Source organism: Myotis myotis, unplaced genomic scaffold, assembly GCF_014108235.1.
Source record: "Myotis myotis isolate mMyoMyo1 unplaced genomic scaffold, mMyoMyo1.p scaffold_m19_p_3, whole genome shotgun sequence".
Taxonomy (NCBI): Eukaryota; Metazoa; Chordata; class Mammalia; order Chiroptera; family Vespertilionidae; genus Myotis; species Myotis myotis.
Window position 1 is genome coordinate 41933018 of NW_023416335.1, and position 24128 is coordinate 41957145.

Here is a 24128-nt window from a genome sequence, read left to right on the forward strand (position 1 = left end):
TCTGGACACCTGGCACTTTACGGTGCCAGGCGCTGCTGACCCCGGAGATGTCGGCTGCCTGTTGGGTGGATCCCCTGGGTCCTCCCAGCAGCTTTGCGAAGCGGGTGCTGGTGACCGGGGGCGCTGGTTTCATGTAGGTAACGGCGTCGCTGGCCGAGTCGTGGCTCCCCAGAAATCCCAGCCTTTTCCTGCGGCTCTGCGTGCTCTGGGCAGCTTGGGACCCGCTTTGGGTGTCTGAGACGGGGACAGTCTTAGTGCATGACCGGTATCTGCCTGCCTTCTCCCCGCTCCTGGCCTGCGAGGACCTGGTTCCTTTGAAACTGCGGCTTCTTTAAAACGCCTTCCTCCCCAGGCGGAGGGGCGGGGTACCCGCCCTCCTACCTGGCCCGAGGTGCACCTGCCGCTCTTCTGAGTGCGCCCGTAATTGCAGAAAGCTGCTCGCCAGTTGCTTCAACCCTCCCGACCCCCTCCCCTCCAATACACAGGTCTTGTCGCCAAACAATAAATTTTTGTAATGTGATAGGACATTGATTTAGTCAACTGACTTAAAATTCTCTGTTGGTACTAAACGTTTGCGCCTCTTTCCCTCGCACCCACAATCAAGTCCTCTCTCGCTACTTCCAAATACAGTGGGGCCTTGACTTACGAGTTTAATTCGTTCCGAGACCGAGCTCGTTAAGGAGCTTGTTAACTCAAATTACTCTATCAACTCATTGCAAAAAATCGGCCTAAAAAAACTCGTTAGTCGGGACACTCGTAAGTCAAGGCCCCACTGTATAGCCACAAGGCCTCTTCTCACCCCCTTCCCCTTGCACCCAGCCCATGGTACTTTCTTCTTTTGCCTGGACGACTGCTGTAGCCTCCTGATTGGTCACAGTGCTTCCAAGTCTGTTTCTCACAAGTCAGTGTTTATTAAGTAAGCCTGCACAACGTTTACTCTGATGATTCCTATCAGATTTAGAATGAAAGCCAGACTCTCTCCCCTATCTAGAAGACTCTCACATGCCCAAGCATTACTTCTCCACTCTGATCTCCTGCCAGTCTGCCCCTAGCTTTTCTGTGCCGGCCACGCTTGCCTCTTGCCTTCCCTGGAACACAGGAGGCTCCTTCCTCCTTTCTTGAGGCCTCTGTCCTTGCTTCCCCTTTGCTTAGGCTGTTGGCGTCACTCAGTTCAGATGTTTCCTCAGACGCCACCTCCTCAGGCCTTACCTGACCACCCTATCTAAATAAAGTAGCCCCTCCCTACTAACACACTTACCACTCCCGGAAATGGTATTACACATTGTGCGTATTGTTATGTGTCGTTTATTGCTTGCATCCCCACTTCAGAATGTAAACGGAATGAGGGCAGAAACTGCTGCTCTCTTAGCACCCGGAAGAATGCTCATTTTATAAAGGTCTTCAGTAATTGTTGAATGGATGAGTGCATAAGTGCAAACAAGAAACATTCCCAATGCCTCATGGAAGAAGAGGGACATGGGACTCTTTCTCCCAAGCCCATTAGCACATTAAATCTTCTCTTCTGAGCTGAAAGTGACTTGGAGAAGGGTACCAGCAGGCAAGGTTCACTTAATGAGAACAGGAGCATGGACATGAAAGGATGGTACCGGTGTGAGAGTGCTGGTCCAGGAAGGGTATTTCTAGAAAATGCTATGAAAGGCCTGTTAAGTACAAACTCTGAATGCAACATTTGATCGAGGGCTGTCCTTGTTCCTGCCCGTGTTTGGTGTCTATGATAAAATCTGGTGGATCATCTCACTGAGATATGCCTCTGGTTCCACTTCAGGGTCCTCTGAAACGCAGGAGCCACTGTGGATATCTAACTCAGATGGTTTCAGCTAACCTTGCAAACCTAGGTTTAGTCTAGGACCCCCCCCCCCACCCCCCGTTGTTTACATCATCAAATTCCGTACTAAGAGATAGCAATTGCAGTAGGATTACATTGAGCATAGACAACTCCTATGCTCATACTAACTTAATGTTTACATAATTATACCTACAGTCTCTGAAAAGGCTCATTATAGTCCATTTGCACTGACCACCAACCATTGCATTTATCATCCTGCTTTATTCCCATACTCAAAGCATGCATGGACAGATCATTTGTTTAAACTAATTTTTTCTATACCCAGAACCAGTAAATTGTCTTCTCCATAGCGTAAAGGGAATATAAGGCTTTGTATATTGATACTGTTGACAAGGTTAGTGTGTGTATATTCAGTGTAGTTATATTTCTTGTAAAAATGTAAAGGTATCTTTCATTTGTTGCCTAATACTTGATAGTTTAGAGCAGTGGTCGGCAAACTGCGGCTCGCGAACCACATGCAGCTCTTTGGCCCCTTGAGTGTGGCTCTTCCTAAGCCTTAGGAGTACCCTAATTAATAACAATGTACCTACCCATATAGTTTAAGTTTAAAAAATTTGGCTCTCAAAAGAAACTTCAGTCGTTGTACTGTTGATATTTGGCTCTGTTGACTAATGAGTTTGTTGACCACTCTAAGCCTTAGAGTAACATTAAAGAATTTATGGAAAAGGTGAAATTTTCTACTAACAACATATACTTTTTTCTTATAGTGCATCACATGTGATTGTCTCTTTAGTGGAAGATTATCCAAACTATATGATCATAAATCTAGACAAGGTGAGTTTTATAAAAATGAGTTCATGCACTGAAACTTATTTATGTTTTTTAAAATATTAGAATTTTGTCATGCTAATAATTTCATTTTTTTATCACTTTAGTAACTTAGGGGCCTATAGTTATGTGTTCATGCTATATTTAATCTTAGTAATAAAGTCCTTTGAAACTTTTTCATTTATTATGATAGCCTATAAAGTAAAGGTTTTAAGAGCAGTATTTTTACCCCTCAAAAATCTTCACCCTAAACTCAATATTCAGTGTAATTTTGTGATTATTAACCTTTTTCTGAATTGGAATATTATGATTATTTGATTTTATAATTTGATTTTATAACTGTCACCTCATGGAAAACTGTATATTTAGTTTTTAAATTAAAATGTAATTAATTTAATTTTGAGAATTTTTTAATAATAGTCAGACTCTCCCTAGAGAATCTGAAACCATGATTGGTAATCACTGATTTTTAAAAAAATTCATTTCAGAGAGGAAGGGAGAGGGAGAGAGAGAGAGGAACATCAATGATGGAAGAGAATCACTGATCGGCAGCATCCTGCCTGCCCCACACTGGGGATTAAGCCCCCAGCCGGGGCAGGTTGCCCCACCCGGGAACCGAGCCCTGATCACCCGTTACATAGGTCAACACTCAACCACTGAGCCACACCTGCTGGGCAGAGGAAATACCATGATTACTGAATTTTTTACTTTAAACACAAGATGCAGTTAGTTACCTTCATTTCACAAAATGTAATAGGAAAAATACATAGTCAAAGAATAATCCATAAGTCCTAGAAATTTTTACCTGCCTTGCTTTCATAGTAATTTTTTTCCCCTCCAATTTACCAGCAGTTAACTCAGAAAAAGTGTAATGAGCTTATAATATGTGTAACACAGGTGTAATTGTTCTCAATCACTAATTCCTTTTCAGTAAGGAATAGTAAACTTTTCTAGCCACCAGAAGCTGGAGGCAAATCTGGGCAGGAAAATTTTTTAAAGGAGAGGTTTATAACAAGTGTGTGTGTATGTGTGTTTTGAAACGATAACAAAATTACGTTTTTGCTTTTTACTTTTAAGATATTAGAAACTTTTAAAAACACAAAAAGCAATACTTTAAGAACATATATTCTTGTATTACAATCAGAACATCTATAGTCTTTAAAATAAATTGATATTTTATAGGAAAAACTATTATCACTTTTTGTATTGTTTCTCTACCCTTCTTTCTCTTACTTATTATAAGCTGGATTACTGTGCAAGTTTGAAGAATCTTGAAACCATTTCTAACAAACAAAACTACAAATTTATACAGGTATGAAAGTTTCTTGTAATTATATAACTATTATAGATTGCCTCTTTACTTATTCAGACATTATATCTTCCTTCTTCACAACCTTGTGTAATATGGGCTTAGAAAACATGCTAATTAAAGACGTTTTAGTTTCCAGAAGTACCACATGCTATAGAGAATACTACTTTTGGATTGACACGATATATAAAGTTACATGTGATTTTTGGTACTTTGGCACATCTATGAGTAGCTGATTGAACTTACATGGTTTGTGACTTTTAGGTCCTCACTATCTTTCTTAATAAGGCCTTGCTGGGATTTAAGAAGATTGGGGTGTTACACAGGCCAGATGCCGGGGTCCAACCCCAGCAGGTCCAGGGGTCCCCAAAGGTGTGGACGGAGTCAGCGAAGAAGGAAGGACACGGAGACAGTGTTCAGTTGATCAGCAGCCTAGCCAGGATCTCCAGCCAGGATCTCCAGCCAAGTTCTGGTCTGGATCTCCAGAGAGGTTCTGCTTAGGATCTCCAGCCAGGTTCTGTGTCCATGTTCTCTTGCTAGGTTCTCCAGCCAGGTTCTGTCCAGGTTCTCCAGCCAGGTTCAGTCACCAGGTTCTAGTCAGGTTCTCTTGCCAATTTCTGTAGTCAGGTTCAGTCCAGGACCTTTTGCCATGTTCTCTCAATCTAAGTTCTGTGTTCTAAGTTCTGTGTTCTAAGTTCTGTCTCTCTTGGTTCCGTATTCTAAGTTCTGTGTCTTGCTGTCTTATTACATCTGTATTTATACCAGTTGATTCAATCCTATCAATCTCTATTACAAAGGTTAGGGCGTTTCTTATCTCCATTCCAGGGAGTAAAGATTATGTAGCTTAAGCATGATTGTTCGTAGTTAAAGTGATTAATTACCCACCTGGCACTAGTTAAGAGGTTTTATTCCCTCCCTAACTTCAGGGGAAAATCCCTACCTGTGGAAACAACCTTTCTCAGAGACCTTGGTTAAAACACATAGTGCCAAGAAGGTGAGCAAACATATTAAGAACAGTATGCCATATATGCCAGGTCCCCTGAAACAGCAAGCATGGACCGGCTCCCGGCAAATTCCCCCTTTTTCATTTTTTAAAAGCAGGCATTAAAAAGAAAAACCCCAAATGCTCTCTTGTATCCATTTTAAGAGTAGGATTGGCGCTTTCCGCTATTACCTGAGTCCTGATCTATCACCCCAGGGAGAGCTTGCCAATCCTGCACTTTCCCGGGGTGGAAAGGCTGCAGTGGGGTTAAGGATAAGGCTCCTTGGGCCTACCTTCTCCCATGCCTTTACATTTACCTTTCCGGCACCTTTCCTTCCTCAGAAAAGTATGGACGTATTTCTTGTATAAAACATTCCATCTGACTGGGCGTAACCTTAACTCCTCTGCTAGCAAGCATATGTGTTAAAAGATCAATACGGAGACTTTTTTCTTTAGACACAGTATGGCACATCTTCTTAATCTAAAGATCAATACAGAGTCTTCTTTCTTTGGACTCAGTATGGCACATCTTCTCAATCCAAGTTCTGTACTATCCACCTTCTTACCCTACTGGAGTCCTATCCGTCCCGAGTGTGGGGGTTCTCAATGGGGGGGGGGGGGGCTTACCTATGGGAATCCTGTTCCAGGAGTTCCCAAAGGTGTGGACGGAGTCGGCGAAGACTATCCACCCTCTTCCTACGGTGGAGTCCGATCTGTCCCGATTGTGGGGCAAAGACTATCCACCCTCTTCCTACGGTGGAGTCCTATCCATCCCGAGTGCGGGGCGCTTACCTAGGGGTCCCTGTTCGGGCGCCATATGCTGGGGTCCTGCCCCAGCAGGTCCAGGGGTCCCCAAAGGTGTGGACGGAGTCAGCGAAGAAGGAATGACACGGAGACAGCGTTCCGCCGATCAGCAGCCTAGCCAGGATCTCCAGCCAGGATCTCCAGCCAAGTTCTGGTCTGGATCTCCAGAGAGGTTCTGCTTAGGATCTCCAGCCAGGTTCTGAGTCCATGTTCTCTTGCAAGGTTCTCCAGGTTCTCCAGCCAGGTTCTGTAGCCATGTTTCCTCGCTAGGTTCTTCAGCCAGGTTCTGTCCAGGTTCTCCAGGCAGGTTCAGTCACCAGGTTCTAGTCAGGTTCTCTTGCCAATTTCTTTTTATTTATTTATTTATTTATTTATTTATTTTTTAATTAAATCTTTATTGTTCAGATTATTACATTTGTTCCTCTTTTTTCCCCCCCCATAACTCCCCTCCTCCCAGTTCCCGCCCCACCCTCCGCCCTCACTCCCCACCCACTGTCCTCATCCATAGGTGCACGATTTTTGTCCAGTCTCTTCCCGCATCTCCCACACCCCTTTCCCTCCCAGGAATAGTCAGTCCATTCCCTTTCTATGTCCCTGATTCTATTATAATCAACAGTTCATTCTGTTCATCAGATTATTTATTCACTTGATTCTTAGATTCACTTGTTGATAGATGCATATTTGTTGTTCATAATTTGTATCTTTACCTTTTTCTTCCTCTTCCTCTTCTTAAAGGATACCTTTCAGCATTTCATATAATCCTGGTTTGGTGGTGATGAACTCCTTTAGCTTTTCCTTATCTGTGAAGCTCTTTATCTGACCTTCAATTCTGAATGATAGCTTTGCTGGATAAAGTAATCTTGGTTGTAGGTTCTTGGTATTCATCACTTTGAATATTTCTTGCCACTCCCTTCTGGCCTGCAAAGTTTCTGTTGAGAAATCAGCTGACAGTCGTATGGGTATTCCCTTGTAGGTAACTGAGTTTCTTTCTCTTGCTGTTTTTAAGATTCTCTCTTTATCTTTTGCTCTTGGCATTTTAATTATGATGTGTCTTGGTGTGGTCCTCTTTGGATTCCTTTTGTTTGGGGTTCTCCGCGCTTCTTGGACCTGTAAGTCCATTTCTTTCACCAGGTGGGGGAAGTTTTCTGTCATTATTTCTTCAAATAGGTTTTCAATATCTTGCTCTCTCTCATCTTCTGGCACCCCTATAATTCTGATGTTGGTACGCTTGAAGCTGTCCCAAAGGCTCCTTACACTATCCTCGCATTTTTGGATTCTTTTTTCATTTTGCTTTTCCGGTTGGGTGTTTTTTGTTTCCTCGAATTTCAAATCATTGACTTGATTCTTGCGCTCCTCTGGTCTGCTGTCGGGAGTCTGTATAATATTCGTTATTTCAGTCCGTGTATGCTTAATTTCTAGTTGGTTCCCCAATATAAGATCGAGGGTCTCATTAGTTTTCTTGTAGATCTCATTAAGTTTATCGGCGGCTTCTAAACAGTTCTTGAGAGACCTTAAAAGTGTGGTTCTGAACTCTATATCTTCCATTGACAATTTTGTCCTGTTTCTTTGTCTCTGCATTTTGTTATGTTTCCTTGGTGCACCCCCTAGTGGTCTTTGTTCTCAGTCTTATAGTTAAATCTTGATTGTTGTAGCTAATTCCAGGGAGGGTTTGACCTCCAGGTCAAGTGGCTATGAGAATCAGCTGTGTCAGCAGTGAGAGAACTTCTGTCCTCTAGGGAGGTGCTAATCTGGCCTTTGCCTGAGGCTATCCGGCAAATGCCTGTGTGCAGGGCTTGGGCGGGGCGGGTCGCACAGGATCAACAGGGTGGGCCGGAGAGAGCAGTTATGGCGGCTCTCAGTCCTGTCCCCAGGGGCTCTGCCTCTCTGAGTCCCAGCACCCGCTGCAAAGCTCAGAGAGAAAGCTGCACTCGCTCTGACCGAAGCCAGACAGTCCTGCTTCTCCCGTTTGAGTCTGGGTCCCTAGAGACTCGCCCGTATCTGGAGCTCAGAGTCTGCAACTCCCTCCCGATTGAAAACGCCAACCGCACCCTCCGCCGCCAGCCCGCTCCGCGCACTCCGCACCTCAGAATTTGACTTTAGCACTGCGCCTCCTCTGAGTGTCCATATGCGTTTCTCTTTCCTCCTAGTTGTAGGACTTCCACTCAGCCGGCGTTCCTGTGGTTCTGGGTGATGTCCCTTCCGTTTTTTGGTTTCACTTTTGAAGTAGTTGTTCAAAGCAGCAAACTCCGGCGTTAACCTATGCCGCCATCTTGGTTCTCTCTCTTGCCAATTTCTGTAGTCAGGTTCAGTCCAGGATCTTTTGCCATGTTCTCTCCAGCAAAGTTCTTCTGTCTGTAGGTTCTGTGTAGGTTCTGTCTTCTTAGTTCTGTGTTCTAAGCTCTGTATTCTAAGTTCTGTGTTCTAAGTTCTGTGTTCTAAGTTCTGTCTCTTTCTGTCTCGTTACATCTGTATTTATACCAGTTGATTCAATCCTATCAATCCCTATTACAAAGGTTAGGGCGTTTCTTATCTCCATTCCAGGGAGTAAAGATTATGTAGCTTAAGCATGATTGTTCGTAGTTAAAGTGATTAATTACCCGCCTGGCACTTAGTTAAGAGGTTTTATTCCCTCCCTAACTTCAGGGGAAAATCCCTACCTGGGGAAACAACCTTTCTCAGAGACCTTGGTTAAAACACATAGTGCCAAGAAGGTGAGCAAACATATTAAGAACAGTATGCCATATATGCCAGGTCCTTTGAAACAGCAAGCATGGACCGGCTCCCGGCAGCCAGACAATAGCCAAAAAACCCACCATACAGCCCATTGGATAGTCTTCTCCCATGAAAGTTGATTGATTGGCTCTGGAAGACTGATTCTTATGAGCCACTCTTAAAAGAGTCCAAAGTATAAACCAGAGAACCAGGTCATTAATTTGCAAAGGCAAATTTTAATGTCAAATGCAACTCATTATCCTATGGTTTATGTGGCGGGGTTTTTAGTGGTTCTAGAACAGCCGTGGGCAAACTACGGCCCGTTTGAAATGAATAAAACTAAAAAAAAAAAAAAGACCATACCCTTTTATGTAATGATGTTTACTTTGAATTTATATTAGTTCACACAAACACTCCATCCATGCTTTTGTTCTGGCCCTCCGGTCCAGTTTAAGAACCCACTGTGGCCCTCGAGTCAAAAAGTTTGCCCACCCCTGCTCTAGAAACTCTATTTTTAACCACATTTCATTCTTCTGTTCTTCTCTATGAAAGTGTTTTCTTCAGTCACCAAAGAATTATTGAGAATACATATTTTTATTTTATTATTTTTTTAAAATCTTTTTACTAGAGGCCCGGTGCACAAAATTCATGCACTCCAGGGGTACGGGGGAGGTCCCTCAGCCTGGCCTGCACCCTCTTGCAGTCCAGGAGCCCTCTGGGGATGTCCAACTGGGCATAAGCTGTCAGTTGGACATCCTTAGTGCTGCCGCGGAGGTGAGAGAGGCTCCCGCCACCATCGCTGTGCTCGCCAGCCATGAGCCTGGCCTCTGGCTGAGCGGCGGTCCCCTTATGGGAGTGCACTGACCACCAGGGGACAGCTGCTGCATTGAGCATCTGCCCCCTGGTGGTCATTGCGCATCATAGTGACCAATTGTTCCACTTCAGTCGATTTGCATATTAGCCTTTTATTATATAGGACTGATTTCAGAGAGGAAGGGAGAGGGAGAGAAAGATAGAAACATCAATGATGAGAGAGAATCATTGATCGGCTGCCTCCTGCATGTCCCCTACTGGGGATCGAGCCTGCAACCTGGGCATGTGCCCTTGACCTGAATCGAACTCAGGACCCTTCAGCCACAGGCCCACACTATCCACTGAGCCAAACCAGCTAGGGCGAGAAAACATATTTTTAGAACTAACTACACATCAGAAGTACTCTTACATTTACTTAGTTGTGATTAAGTACATTTTTCAAAATATCATTCCAATTGTAATAATTACTTTAAATATATTTCAATAATGGTTATCTCGAACTTTTGAAAATATGTTTAAAATTTGTCCTGTTAATACAGTGACCTTAGGTTGGCAAGAATGTTATGGAAAAAACCTAGTACAGTCCTCAGTAGTAGTTGGTGCTCAGTAAAATATTATTTTAGACATTTATTTGCAAAAATATTTTTGAATTGAATATTTTATATCCTAGGATGCTGAAAAAAAATGCATCATTCATTACTGTACTTACTTGACCTCTCAGTTAAATTTTAAGCTGTTCTCTTTTAAACTGGGGAGGGGAGAATGAATTCTTCTCTTATCATTTTGTTGTTGTTCATACAATAAAATGGTTTTTACAAATGAGAATGCTAAATGAAACTTAGTTTTTTCATGTTTGCTTTTATATAGGGTGACATATGTGATTCTCACTTTGTGAAACTGCTTTTTGAAACAGAGAAAATAGATATAGTACTACATTTTGCTGCACAAACACATGTAGGTAAGCATTGTTTTATGTTACAGTTATGAGGGGCAAATTATCTTTTCCAGTGGCTGATTAGCCTAAATCAGTGATGGCGAACCTTTTGAGCTTGGCGTGTCAGCATTTTGAAAAACCCTAACTTAACTCTGGTGCCATGTCACATATAGAAATTTTTTGATATTTGCAACCATAGTAAAACAAAGACTTATATTTTTGATATTTATTTTATATATTTAAATGCCATTTAATAAAGAAAAATCAACCAAAAAAATGAGTTCGTGTGTCACCTCTGACACGCGTGTCATAGGTTTGCCATCACTGGCCTAAATCAAAGTCCAGTAATGGGGCTGACCAAGTAGGTACTTAGTATGTGTCCTTGAGCGAGTATATACCATGCTCTACTAGAAAAACAAGCCAGGGGCCACTCTGTCATCAAGGTAATTGGTGCTTTTTAGGTCACTTTTTTTTGTGTAGATTGAAATGTAACCTTGAATGTTATCTTAAAAATATGAGTTTAACTAAAGTCAGCATAGTGATTACTTCTGGGGAGATGGACATTCAAACTGTATTTTAAAAAAAAATTTGCATTGAGTTTTTAGAGAAAGAGAGAGAGAAAGAAACATTGATATGAGATAGAAACATCAATCAGCTGCCTCCAGCACACTCCCTGACTGGGGATCGAACCCGAAACCTGCGTCTGTGCCCTGACCAGGAATTGAACTGGTGACCTTTCGGTGCACAGGATGGTGCTCACCAACTAAGCCAGACTGGCCAGGTCTCTATGAGTTTTTAATTTGGATTTTTCTTGTAATCAGGTTGAGCATCTTAAGCTTCAGGATCTTTGTATTTATTGTCCAAACTATTTATGTCTCTTCCCTATTTTACCATAGGGTTGTTATTTTTTATAACTTCTTTATAGATTGAATATATTAACTCTTTATTTCTGATAAGTTTAAATATTTTCCCAGTTTGTCATTTGTCTTTTTAATTTGTAGATTTTTCTGTTGTTTTTTTAACCATGCAAAAATTTTTATGTAGTCAAATTTATCAATTTCTTTTCTTTTGCTTCTGTATTGTGAGCCATAGTTAGGAAAGCTCCCCTCATATACCAGTTATAGAGAATTGATTCTTTAAAAGTGAATCCTATATAATAAACGCCTCATATGCTAAGTGTCTGATCGTCAGGTTGGCCATTCAACCAATCAAAGCGTAATATGCTAATGATAGGCTAAGGCCGCTTAACTGTTCGCTATGATGTGCACTGACCACCAGGGGGCAGACGCTGCAACCAGTAGGTTAGCTTGCTCCTGAGGTCCGGCCGATCGGGACTGAGCGAGATGGGCCAGACACACCCTGGAACACTCCCGCGGTCCCTCCCCGGCTGGCCAACCTCCCATGTCCCTCCCTGGCCCCGATTATGCGCCATTAGGGTCCCTTGGCCTAGTCTGCGCCCTCTTGCAATCCAGGCTGAGGGACTCCCCCCCCCCCAAGTGCATGAATTTCGTGCACCGGGCCTCTAGTTTATGTATTATAAAATAATTTGTCCAATAGTTGTTGTTTTCAGCAATAACATGTTGAGCTGAAAAGCCCAGCCCTCTAGCTTCAACATGAAATTTCAAAAATTTTTTAAATTTAAATATTATTTTACATTTAGATGTATTATTTATTTATTTTTCTTATGGAACTAAAAGTTTCCTGCAAATCTAGCACTGATGGTTTTCTAGGCTCTAAGAATGTACACGTACGATGTAATTTAGGCTTAAAGAAATCATAATAGCCATGTGTTTTATGTTATTTTTAAAACTATCGCATGTGTAGTGAATGAAGAGAAGTGAATAGAGTTTTCCTTAAACCGGAGTCTACCATTTGGTATTTATTTTATCCCTTGGATGGAATTGTTCTTGCTTTCTCTCTTTTCTTTAGATCTTTCATTTGTACGTGCCTTTGAGTTTACATATGTTAATGTTTATGGCACTCACGTTTTGGTAAGTGCTGCTCATGAAGCCGGAGTGGAGAAATTTATTTACGTCAGCACAGATGAAGTATACGGAGGGAGTCTTGATAAGGTAAGCTTAGAAAATATATATTTCATCTACTTACCATGGACCTTGCAACAAACCTTAAATATTAAGACTTTCTCTGGGCTTTTTTCAGCCTCTGATTATACAACTCTCCAGTTGTCATTCCATTGTGCCTCTAGTCAAATCAAATAATGCCACTCCAATGGCAACAACAATACTCACGGAAGAGATGTAAATGTAATATGACTGACAATGTTTTACAAGAGAACAGCAGATTTCATCTTTTTGTCCAGTCTTATTTGCATGATGAATGTTACTTGCATCAGCTAGAGCATGTGTAAATTAGGCTGCAGCATGCTGCCTGTTCACTCAGGAAAGCACCCTGGGATGTCAAAGAGTTGAGTGTGAAATTATTGTAGAAACTGGAATCTGATCTCCTTTTTTAATCATATGTAAATGTCATACTTTTAATGCAAAAAAATGGCTCCATTTTCCAGTCTATATTCTTTATAGTCAGTAATGACCTCATTCTGTTTTATTTTGTTTTCACCAAAACATATATGAGTGAAAAAAATCAGGTAGTTTGGAAAAACTTATAGTGAGAAAAAGAAGACCCTAACCACTTTTCAATCCACAATCCCACCTCTGAGAAGCAACCATTTTCATTTCTCCTTGCATTTTTATATGCTGAACTTCTTCCTCCTTGTACCTTGTCACCCTACATCTGATGTGACACAGTAGCCAGAATATTTATTTATTTAAATGATTGCTTGCTGCCAGACAGCTAAGGGCATCTTTTTTAAAAAAATATATATATTTTATTGATTTTTTTTACAGAGAGGAAGGGAGAAGGGTAGAGTTAGAAACATCGATGAGAGAGAGAGACATCGATCAGCTGCCTCCTGCACACTCCCTACTGGGGATGTGCCAGCACCCAAGGTACATGCCCTTGACCGGAATCAAACCTGGGACCCTTGAGTCCGCAGGCCGACGCTCTGTCCACTGAGCCAAACCGGTTAGGGCCAGAATAAATTTTTAAATGTAAGATCATGACATTACTACTCTGCTCAAGGTCAGTTCATGTTTTGATGCTGGCCTTCAAGGTTCCACATATTCTGGCCTCCCTCTAGCTCTCCAACCTCATCTCCCATTTCTCTTCCGTGTCAGTCCCCTTGAACACACTTCTTGTAGTCCCCTTGAACACACTTCTGTCTCAGGGCCTTTGCACTTGCTGTTCTGCCTCTTGCCTCATTGGGTGGTTGTGAACTTTAAATAGGTTACTACATTAAAGTGCTCAGAGAAATGCTTGGCGCGTAGTTGGGGTTCATTAATGTCTTTTTTAATGTAGTGATTAACATTTCAAGTTTGTGATATGTTTTCTGATTTCTCTACTTAGAAAGTATGCATAGTACTTTTTAAAAGAAATTCATCTTTTTAAAATTAGGAATTTGATGAATCTTCACCCAAACAACCAACAAATCCGTATGCATCATCTAAGGCAGAGGCTGAGTGTTTTGTACAATCTTACTGGGAACAATATAAAGTAAGAACTTTAATTTAAATTTTAATTTAAAACTCTTGAATCATTTTTCTTTGGACTTAGATGTTAAAACATCAAGTTAGCATTAGCAATATTTCATTTCTAGAGTAGAAGATATGTAGTGAGAAAAGTTACATATTAAGGAATTTTAAAAATCTGATTTTCTATAGCTTGTGGACAATGTAGGACCTACTTCTTGTTTAGTTCATCTTTTAAAGGAATGATTTGTATGGTTTTTTTTTTTTCTTACTTCAGTAATAGGTAGAGTATTACAGCTAACGTGAAAAGCCCTGTTCCCAGGAATCCTGGGAGAGAAGGAAGAGAGGGGGAGGGCAGATTCGATTACCGCCTCTGTGCTCCTGTCTGCACAATTCACCTCTCGTGGCTCCTCGTGAATAGGAGGCAGAGTTCCCCGGTGGCTCTGACAGTGTCAGCGGGGAGCCTTACCCAGTATGAATTATCAGCTCGAACCCCCTACATTTGGCTTCCCACTGATCTGTGGGAGTAATTAGGGTCTGGGCCAGAAAGGCAAGGCAAGGAATGACTTACGGTTCTTTTGCCTTTTGTGTTCCAGTAGCATTGGTCCTTTTCCCTTTTCTGGTAGGTGTTTTTATTTGTAAGGGTTGGTACAGCAGAGAAAGCCAATTTGAAGTATAACATCTAAGCAAACCTTTAGGTGGTCTCTGAAATAATCAGGTGGAAATTTCCTTCATTTTCTTCTGTCAGACTTACAAACCTGCCTTCATCTGTACTTGTCCTCCCCTTGTCCCAATAAAGAAAAAATTCCTCTTGAAACCTCTGCCTTTATCTGAATCCCATCCTCTCCCGTCTTTTCAGGAGTCTTACATTAGAAAAAAAATCCCTTTGCTCTGTCTTTAAGGTGTGTGGAATTATTTAGCCAAAAGTGCCATATTTTAAAGCTGCTTAACTTTAGATAATTATTATTTTGGACCTTTCCATTATCTTACTCTCGAATACTCTTTAAGTTTCCAGTTGTCATCACAAGAAGCAGTAATGTTTATGGACCACATCAATATCCAGAAAAGGTACATTTTATTTCTAAATTCAGGGTGTTTTAGTGATTGTAACTTATAATAACCTCTCTTCAGTTATTCGTTCAACATTTATGTTGTAATGATACGTAATTTATAGATGCTATATAGGCCACATGCAGATCTCTGGTTTAGAGTTGGAAGACTTGAGCTTAAGTCTTGACCTTACATTCATCAGCTGGCATGACCTTGGGCCCTTTGAGCATCATCTTTCGATTGAGGAGTAAGGATAATATTAGAAAGGATTTTGAGGAATCCAGTGAGATGATACACGTGAAAAGGCCTTGCACTTTGCAGGATTCCCAAGCTCTGCTATCACGCTGCAGTTTAGACTCCTGGTTTGCAGTAAGACCAGTACATCAGGCTATACATGAATGTAAAAACTAGTTAGAGAGTGATGGGGGAAGCTTGTACAGAAATTGATCTGAGGCTCCACAGCGATGGGATGTTAGTATGGAGGAAAGCATCTCCAGTGGGCAGAGACACCATAGAAATCAGCCATGCTGGTGCCAAGAATCCTGAACTGGAAATGCTGACCTCAGAGTGCATTTTGGAAAGCAGGACTCCAAAGTCAGGGAGATTTAAAGAGACAGATGGTGCTGTGCACTAATATTTGCCCAGTGAAGGCAAGAGGGAGTGCTTTGCGTGTGGTAGAGCTTTGGCAAACCTGTTTTATTCAGGTTTTAGGTAACCTCTCTGTGCTTAAAGTGTTCCCCAGAGAGACTGTGCACTTGAGGCCTTTGGAGAACATTGTTTGTTTCCTGCTACTGTATGAAATCCCCAAATAGGTCACATTAGTGTCTTTATCCTTTGATTCAATTCTGTCTATAGCACTTCTAGAGAGTGCAGTGTGTGGCCCCTGAGGATGGCAGGGGGATAGGACAACCAAGGTTTGGTCCCTGTCCTCAGAGTAATATTTGGAGTGAACTGAGGTAAGGGCTGGAGGGAGCTAAGAGACTGGATAAAAAATAAAGGGGGGAAAAATAAATTTATCTTGCAGTCATCTGGTTAACTGTCCTCCAGCTCCTCTTTATTGTTGCAGGCCTGAATGTCTTCCAGAAAGTAGTACAAGTAGTGAATAAAGGAATGTAGTCAGACCCTGCTGGTGTGGCTCAGTGGCTGAGCGTTGACCTATGAACCAGGAGATCACGGTTTAATTCCCAGTCAGGGCACATGTCTGGGTTGTGGGTTTGATCCCCAGTGGGCACGTGCAGGAGGTAGCCGATTCTCTCTCATCATTGATGTTTCTATCGCTCTCTCCCTCTTCCTTTCTCTCTGAAATCAATAAAGAAAAAAAATAAATAAAAGGAAATATAGTCAGCCCTAGTTGAGTAGCTCAGTTGGTTAGAGCATCATCCTGATACATCAGGGGTTGCAGGTTCAATCCCCTGACAGGGCACATACAAGAGTCAACCAATGAATGCATAAATAAATGGAACAACAAGTTGATGTTTAAAAAAGAAATGTAGTCAAATATAGTTAATGCCTGTGTGATTGGTTCTGTACCATTAAGCCCAATTTTAAGTAACTATGCTCCCTCTCATCCTAAATTTAGGGCGAGTTTTTCACTTCCCAGCTGGTTGCATTAATCTGTTTGTCCAAAGGAAAGGGCCTTATCATGATCTGCTGGTGTTAATATCTACTTTGCTTAAGTTTTGGAGTATCTTTAACAGGTTTATTATAAAATTAGTAGTTTATCTCACCTTGTTTAACATAAGTTTACTTTGAATCCAAGGCACTGGAATGTACTTTTTTAATTTTTATTTTTAATTTTAATTTTATTTTTTAAATATATTTTATTGATTTTTTACAGAGAGGAAGGGAGAAGGATAGAGAGCTAGAAACACTGATGAGAGAGAAACATCTATCAGCTGCCTCCTGCACATCCCCCACTGGGGAAGTGCTTGCAACCCAGGTACATGCCCTTGACCGGAATCGAACCTGGGACCCTTCAGTCCGCAGGCTGACGCTCTATCCACTGAGCCAAACCGGTTTTGGCTGAAATGTACTTTATTAATTTCACAAGCACTTATTGAGAAGGTGTTATATATAAAGCAATTGCTCTTATACAGTCAACACAATAGTGAGTTTTGTGATGAAAAAGCAAATTGTTCATGAAGATTTTCTGAAATTTTCCACTATTTATAATATTATCTTATTTTCATATTTTTCTAGAAGATAACTTGTTTTTGTGAAATACGAAGCTGTCTTAGAGTTCTTTTACTTATTGAAATTGTAATAGGTTTTTCTTGAACTCTGATAATAATTGGAATTCATCTATATGTGTATTTCTTTTTTTTTAAAAAAAGTTTTTATTGATTTTAGAGAGAGAGGAAGGGAGAGGGAGAGAGATTGAAACATCGGTGAGAGAGAAACATAGATCGGCTGCCTCCTGCATGCCCCATACTGGGGAATGAGCCCACAACCGGGCCTGTGCCCCAACCAACGACCTCTTGGTGTGTGGGTCGACGATGCTCAACCACTGAGCCACATCAGCTGGGCTATATGTATATTTATTAACAATAATATGATGAGCTTAGATTCATATTAATGAGTAAATTTCCAAGGTCTAAAGTGATATTTAAATATTCTTTTAGGTTATTCCAAAATTTATTTCTTTACTACAACACAACAGGAAATGGTATGTTACTATTTACCTTTGTACCCATAAGCTTTTCTGAAATGTTGTGGAATTTCTTCTACATTTAGTCAATAGTTCTTTAAAAAATAAGTATAATTTGTAATTCATCTTTATAATTTATTTACTAAAATCATTTCAGTTCTTAAGTGAAGGGACTAAGCAAAATACAAAAACAAAAAAACAACAACTCATAGACACACAACAGTATGGTTATTACTAACGGGAAAGAGGTTGCGGGGAGGTAGAATGGAGGAAAGGGGAATAAATGGTGACAGAGGGAAAAAATTCAGTTCTTAAATGATTTATCCTGGAACTTTCAGTTATCGCATAAAATTTGCCATCTATCTGTATATAACTTTACTTTTTGAAAGGATTTATTTAATTCATAAAACTGTAGATATTTCTTCAAAATAAATTTATGGTATACAATTGATGAATAAATATTTCTCAGAGGGTCACATATATTTGCCACTTTTATACTGAGTACCCTCAGGAGGTTTGAAGATCATTTAAGAACTATGGATAAAATTTAGAAAAGTTGTGAAATTTTGTGTTTTCAGTAAAAGATTTCTAGGATCGCATTGGGAATTGGCTTTTCTGGAGTTGTGCTCAATTGTTGCCTTACTTTGGTTTGGAAGAGCTTACTTTTTTGCATTTTATGATTTCCTTTTATTTAATCTTTTTAGCTGCATTCATGGATCAGGGCTCCAAAAGAGAAATTTTCTTTATGCTGCTGATGTAGTAGAAGCATTTCTCACTGTCCTAAAAAAGGGGAAGCCAGGTGAAATTTATAACATTGGAACCAATTTTGAAATGTCAGTTCTCCAGCTTGCCAAAGAACTAATACAACTGGTACGTATATGTTGTGAAAGGGTAGTGTTTTCAAAATTTAGTGATAGCAATGACTAATTTAGTCAAAATCAACAATTTACAGTTTATTAAATTGAAAGTTAATAAATAATACATAAAATTTATAGTTATATATGCCAGCAATTTTTGACCAGAGTGCTGCAAGAATTTTTTAAACATGTAATAATACCTAACTATTTAGTCAGGGGCACTGACCTCTTTTCAGAGCATGAGGTTGTAAAAAAAAAAAGACAACAGCCAACACAACAATGGCCATCTGGTGTGAATGAATAAAAATAATATCTATTTTTTTGTCACATCAGCAAGAAATATACTTTTGGTGTGCCACAGGTTTTAGTCATTAGTTTATGTGCCATGAGATGTAAAAGGTTGACAGTCACTGATGTTTACTATCTATACACTAAGATGTGTCATTTGAAATTATATCACTCATTTAGTAACAGTTTTTCAGGGGGAAAAATCCTAATATATTAAATCTACCTACCCAATAAAAGATATATCTCAATTTTAGAAATAAAAAGCTTTAAGTCTTAGAATAAAGGAGCAATGATATGTAAATAATTATGGTTATGAGTGTCTGTCTGTATTTGTGAATATCAGTGATGAATCTCAGAATTCAGTGGAAAGGAGGACTGAGTGTATTGAAAAACTGTTGTTTTCCTCTGCACTATTCTCAGAATTCTCTGTACTCCTAACGTGTGGGTTTCCCACACCGAACAATCGTCATTTACCGTCTGGGTGTTCTACAATTTAACTCAATTCTGATGGTTTCTATCTGGAGATAGTATCAGATCCCACAGGTTAACGAATCAGTCCCACAAGACTGTCCTCAGTTCAGATGCCATTTGTAAGACTTGGCTGTCACCTGTGCTTCTGACCAGCCAGCTATAAGTTGGAGGTAATTTGCTAGAGTGGCTCACAGAACTCAGGAAGCAGTTTACTTTCTAGGTCACTGGTCTTTTACACAGGCTCTAGCTCAGGAACAGCCAGTGGAGGAGACACATAGGGCAAGGTGTGAGGGAAGGGGCCTGGAGTATCCATGCTCTCTCTGGGCATGCCCCTCTCCTAGCACCTCCACGTGTTAGCAGGCTAGAAACTCTACAAACCCTGTCTTTTTGTGTGTGTGTGTGTGTTTGTTTGTTTTTTTTAATGGAGATTTCATTAAGTAGGCATGATTGATTAACACATTGGTGATTAATTCAACCTCAAGCACTTCTTCCCCTTCCTCTCCCAGGTGTGTGGGGAGAGGGGGCTGAGTTCTATCCCTCTAATCACCTGGTTGGTTCTCCTGGCAGCCAGCCCCCATCCTTAGGAGCTTCCCCAAGATCAGTTACTAACATCAACTCTGATGCAATTGAAAAGAGCTTATTATGAATAGCAAAAGACACCTTTATCTCTTATTATTTAGGAAATTCCAAGTATTTCAGGAGTTCCATGACAGGAACAGGGTTGACTACCAAACATATATTTCTTATTATAAAGACAGTATCACAATGAGTAATAACCAAAAGCCGAAAAATTTTATTTTCTGCTGTAGTATACAATATGTATTCTTTCTGAGCTTCAGGTAGAGATTGGGTTATAAAGTACAGAAAGTTACTAAAATGCTGTTCATCTTAGTTGTCTCTCCCGCTTTCAGGAAGTTGTTTTCCTTGTCTTGAATCCTCTCTTGAAAACCATTCTTATTCTCTGGTCTCATTTTGTAATTTGACTTAAAAGCCCTTTCCGTTTTGACAGATCAAAGAGACCAATTCAGAGTCTGAAATGGAAAACTGGGTTGATTATGTTAATGATAGGTGAGTAACAAGTTAAAACGTTGGGGAAGGACGTGGCATCTTAGGTACTCATGAAATTATAAAATATGTGGACTTAACCAGAAACTAGTTTGTCCATTTGAGTTTTCTACTAAAATATTTTTTTCTAATTATAAATGTCATAAGAATAAAGTGCAGCATTATTACTAACTGTGTGATTTAAAGAAAGTTACTGGCCTTTTCCAAGACTGAGGTTTCCTTGAGTGTGAAATAGAGAAAATATTATCATGCTTTTTTAAAAAAATATTTTTATTGATTTCAGAAAGGAAGGGAGCGGGAGATAGAAACATCAATGATGAGAGAGAATCATTGACTGGCTGCCTCCTGCACACCCCCTCCTGGGGATCGAACCCGCAACCTGGGCATGTGCCCTTGACCAGAATCGAACCCAGTACCCTTCAATCCACAGACCGATGCTCTACCCACTGAGCTAAACAAGCTAGGACTTATCTTGCTTTTTAAAAAGTATTTTAAGGTTCAGTTATAATATAAAGTACCCAGCCCAGGATATGAAACACAAGAGTCCTAATAAGCTTATATGCATTTATTTATTCATCAAACATTTAGGTATGACCCACCGCATTCATACTTAGATTGTGCTGAAATGAGAAGATAAGCCACAGTGAGTGTTAGGCATCTGGGATTATAGATGATTTTAAAAATATATACACTTTATTTTATAAATTCTCTATGGTCATGTCATTAGGGAGAAAATTTTTAAGAAAAAAAATGTGAATTATGGTGAAGATGCATGGATACCCATTATTTCTCTTAGTATTCAGATTTGTAAATATATTTCCACAGTGTCATTTTAAATCTGTTTTGTTTTCCAAGACCCATCAATGACATGAGATATCCAATGAAATCAGAAAAAATACATGGCTTAGGATGGAGACCTAAAGTGCCTTGGAAAGAAGGAATAAAGAAAACAAGTATGTTATGAATTGGTCATTTGAAGGATGAAGGTTGAGAAAAATTTAAAGAAAAAGTGGTTTCTTTTTAGAACACTACAAATTCAGTAGAATATTGCAATGAATCATTTTTACTTTTCAAATTGTTACATTTAATATATTTCTAGCAATAGTACTATATTTCCTAAGCATCTTGAATTTCATAGACTAACTTCTGATCAGTCTTCCTATATCTTTTTAGTATTTATCAGCTACTTAATTTCATTGTTTCTCAGGTTCACAATTTTTTACGTTTTTTCACGTCCTTAAAAGTTATGTGTTTTTACAGTCATTAGCATCTTAAAATTGTCATTGCAACATTTTTCTTTCTTAGTGGTATGTAAAATAATGGTCTACCTTAAGATAAGTGTCATTTTAGATTTGATGAAATATAGATACTTACAGTCTTCAAGTGTCTTAAGTTTTTTTTTTTAATGAATATGTTTTTATTGATTTCAGAGAGGAAGGGAGAGGGAGAGAGAGAGATAGAAACATCAGTAATGAGATCATTGATCGGCTGCCTCCTGCATGCCCCCTACTGGGGAACGAGCCCACTACCTGGGCATTTGCTCTTGACTGGAATAGAACCTGGGACCCTTAGGTCTTCAGGCCGACGCTCTATCCAGTGAGTCAAAGGGCAAGTGTCTTGAGTCTTTTTATATTGAAACAAACAAATAGGAAGCAAGTTGAATATGTATAGAAATATCTATTAAAATAGGTATATATAAAGTCTGTGTGTGTGTGTGTGTATATATATATATATATATATATATATATATATATATTCTATTTAGAAATGTAGTAATGAGAAAATATATGTCCAAACATAAATTCTTGATTCAGAGTTTAAAATACAAAATACTTGTGTTAAATTTTAAAAAGCAAATTCAAAGCTAATTTATCTTTTTAATTTAAATTAAAAAACTTTACTGATAGTATAGCAACATAAAATAATTTTGCATAGTAATAGAAGGAAACTCATATCATTTCACGATGCCTGTAATGCATTATTACTACATTTACATGAATAAAATACTACACCTATTTTCTGTAACTTTAAAACTAATGCAAATGATTTATCTCATTTCCCCTGAATTTCTTAAAATCAGAATGTCTTAAACTCTTACACCAGCAAATTAAACATTGAAGCACTTTTGAAGTTAAAAAGAAAAAAATAGTTGATTCTTAAATCTGAATTTTCGTTGATGAAATAGCTTCTGATTAATGTCAGTTCAAAATCAAATTGTCATTAGGCAGTCCTCATAAGCTGTTGGGCAAGACTTTTCTTACTTAGCAGAACTCAGTAAATTTTGGTTAACTGATGTTTAGTTTTTTAATTTTGATTTTTGTCTTTCTTTTTCCCCTATCAGTTGAGTGGTACAAAGAAAATTTTGACAACTGGAAGAATGCGGACAAGGCATTAGAACCCTTCCCAGCACAGCCACCGTTTGTGTAGTCAGGACAGTTTTTGGAAAAAGAAGAAAATTATCCTACCTCGACAAGATAAGAAATCAAGTGACCAAATGAAGTGTCTTTTTTCTTTTTCTTTTTTATTTCATGACTTTTTGTTTAAAATCCAAATGCCAAATTCCTCAATCTTTAGAAGAGTTTCAGTATTGGCATAGGATTTAAGTATTGAAATTCTTCCAGGAAACTTTTCTGAATTAGGAACCAGTAGGCATAGAAGGACTCCTTCATAGGAGTGGGCAGAAGGAGGCATTGCCTGGTTCTGAGAACACGAACACGGGCAGTGTTAGCTCGGCCGATGACAGCTTTGCTGGCACTGAACTCAGCCAGCCTCCCAGCCTTGTCCTGCCTAGAAATTCTCTGAAGTTTTCATTTTTAGGCAAGCAGGATGAGACTTAGGCCCTAACTCATCTTTTTTTTAAGGTCTGATTGCTTTAAGAATGGAACAAAATGGAAGCACTTTTTAACTTTTGATAATTTTGTAACATGAAGTTAAATCTTTTTTAAAAGAAGGACATAGTTTTTGTATTTTCAAAGTTAGTCATTGAACTATGTATAAGTAACCTTGTATCAGAAATTTTATCATGTTTAAAATGATTTAATTTATAAAATGATCTATATTTTAATGTATTTAATATAGAACATGTTTTTTTAGTAATGAATGTTTTTGTTTTCCTGTAGAAAAATTTTTAAATACTTAATTATGTATTTTTAATTCCTTTAAGATTATTTGAAAATGTAACTGATTGGACATTGTGTTGAGAAAGAGAAAAGAGTCCAAGAGTAAACCCAGCTTTCTGCCTTTGGTGCATGAATGAGGTTGTTTTCTCTGTGAAGTAGAAAGCAAGGTCATTAGCCCAGAGGTGGTGAGGGAGGGGGAGAGAAATGGAGTGAGGACCTTGAGAATGTGGAGATTGGGGAAAGAATAAGCACATCCAACATTACTAAGAGGATTTGCCAAACAGAAATCAAACACAAACTGAAGTTGAACACTTGTAACTTCAAAATTCTGAGATATGTAAAAATAGTTAGATTGAGCAAGAATTGGGAATAGTGTGAATCAGGTCGGGCAGAAGGACTAGTGAGTGAGAGGAACTGAAATGATGCTCCACAGGTCTTGGTTGTGTAGGGAAGAAATGCTTCTTGGAGGTAGCCTGTGGAAAATGGAGATCGGGAGCCAGGTGTAAGGGAGGTTGAGATGAAAGTTCAGGGAGGCTAGGAAGTTACAGGCAGAAATGGGACCAACTGAGCAATTGTGGTGGAGTCGGTCATTGAGGGTAGATGGCAAAATAAAAACACTTGCTGTATCATTTGTTCTTACATACATTTTTGTGTATACTTTTGTTTTCAGTTTTAATAGACTCACTTTATTGTTCGTCTCATCTCAGAAGATGACCTTGACAGACATTAGGAACATAGCATGAAAAACCAGTTTGTTTGTTTTTAATGCAACAAAGTATTAAAAAAAATTAATGCTCCATTTCATGTCACAAGGGAAATGCAAATTAACATAACAATGAGATACTGCTGCACACCTATTAACCCAAAATCTGGAACACTGACACCAGCAGATGCTGA

General features: G+C 39.4%; 1 protein-coding gene across 3 annotated transcripts; it reads left to right on the top strand.

The window, feature by feature from the left end:
• TGDS (TDP-glucose 4,6-dehydratase) lies at positions 1–23870 on the top strand. Of its 3 annotated transcripts, XM_036300806.1 has the most exons (12): positions 1–133; positions 2575–2641; positions 3879–3947; positions 10123–10213; positions 12119–12261; positions 13661–13759; positions 14743–14802; positions 17406–17449; positions 18136–18301; positions 20057–20115; positions 20968–21065; positions 22454–23870. In XM_036300806.1, the coding sequence occupies exons 1-12, from the start codon at positions 48–50 to the stop codon at positions 22537–22539; spliced, it is 1068 nt and encodes a 355-aa protein (XP_036156699.1). In that variant the 5' UTR covers positions 1–47; the 3' UTR covers positions 22540–23870. The 3 variants fall into 3 exon arrangements, with proteins under 3 accessions (XP_036156699.1, XP_036156702.1, XP_036156700.1); XM_036300809.1 differs by lacking the exon at positions 20968–21065; XM_036300807.1 differs by lacking the exon at positions 13661–13759.
• Positions 23871–24128: the final 258 nt, after the last annotated feature.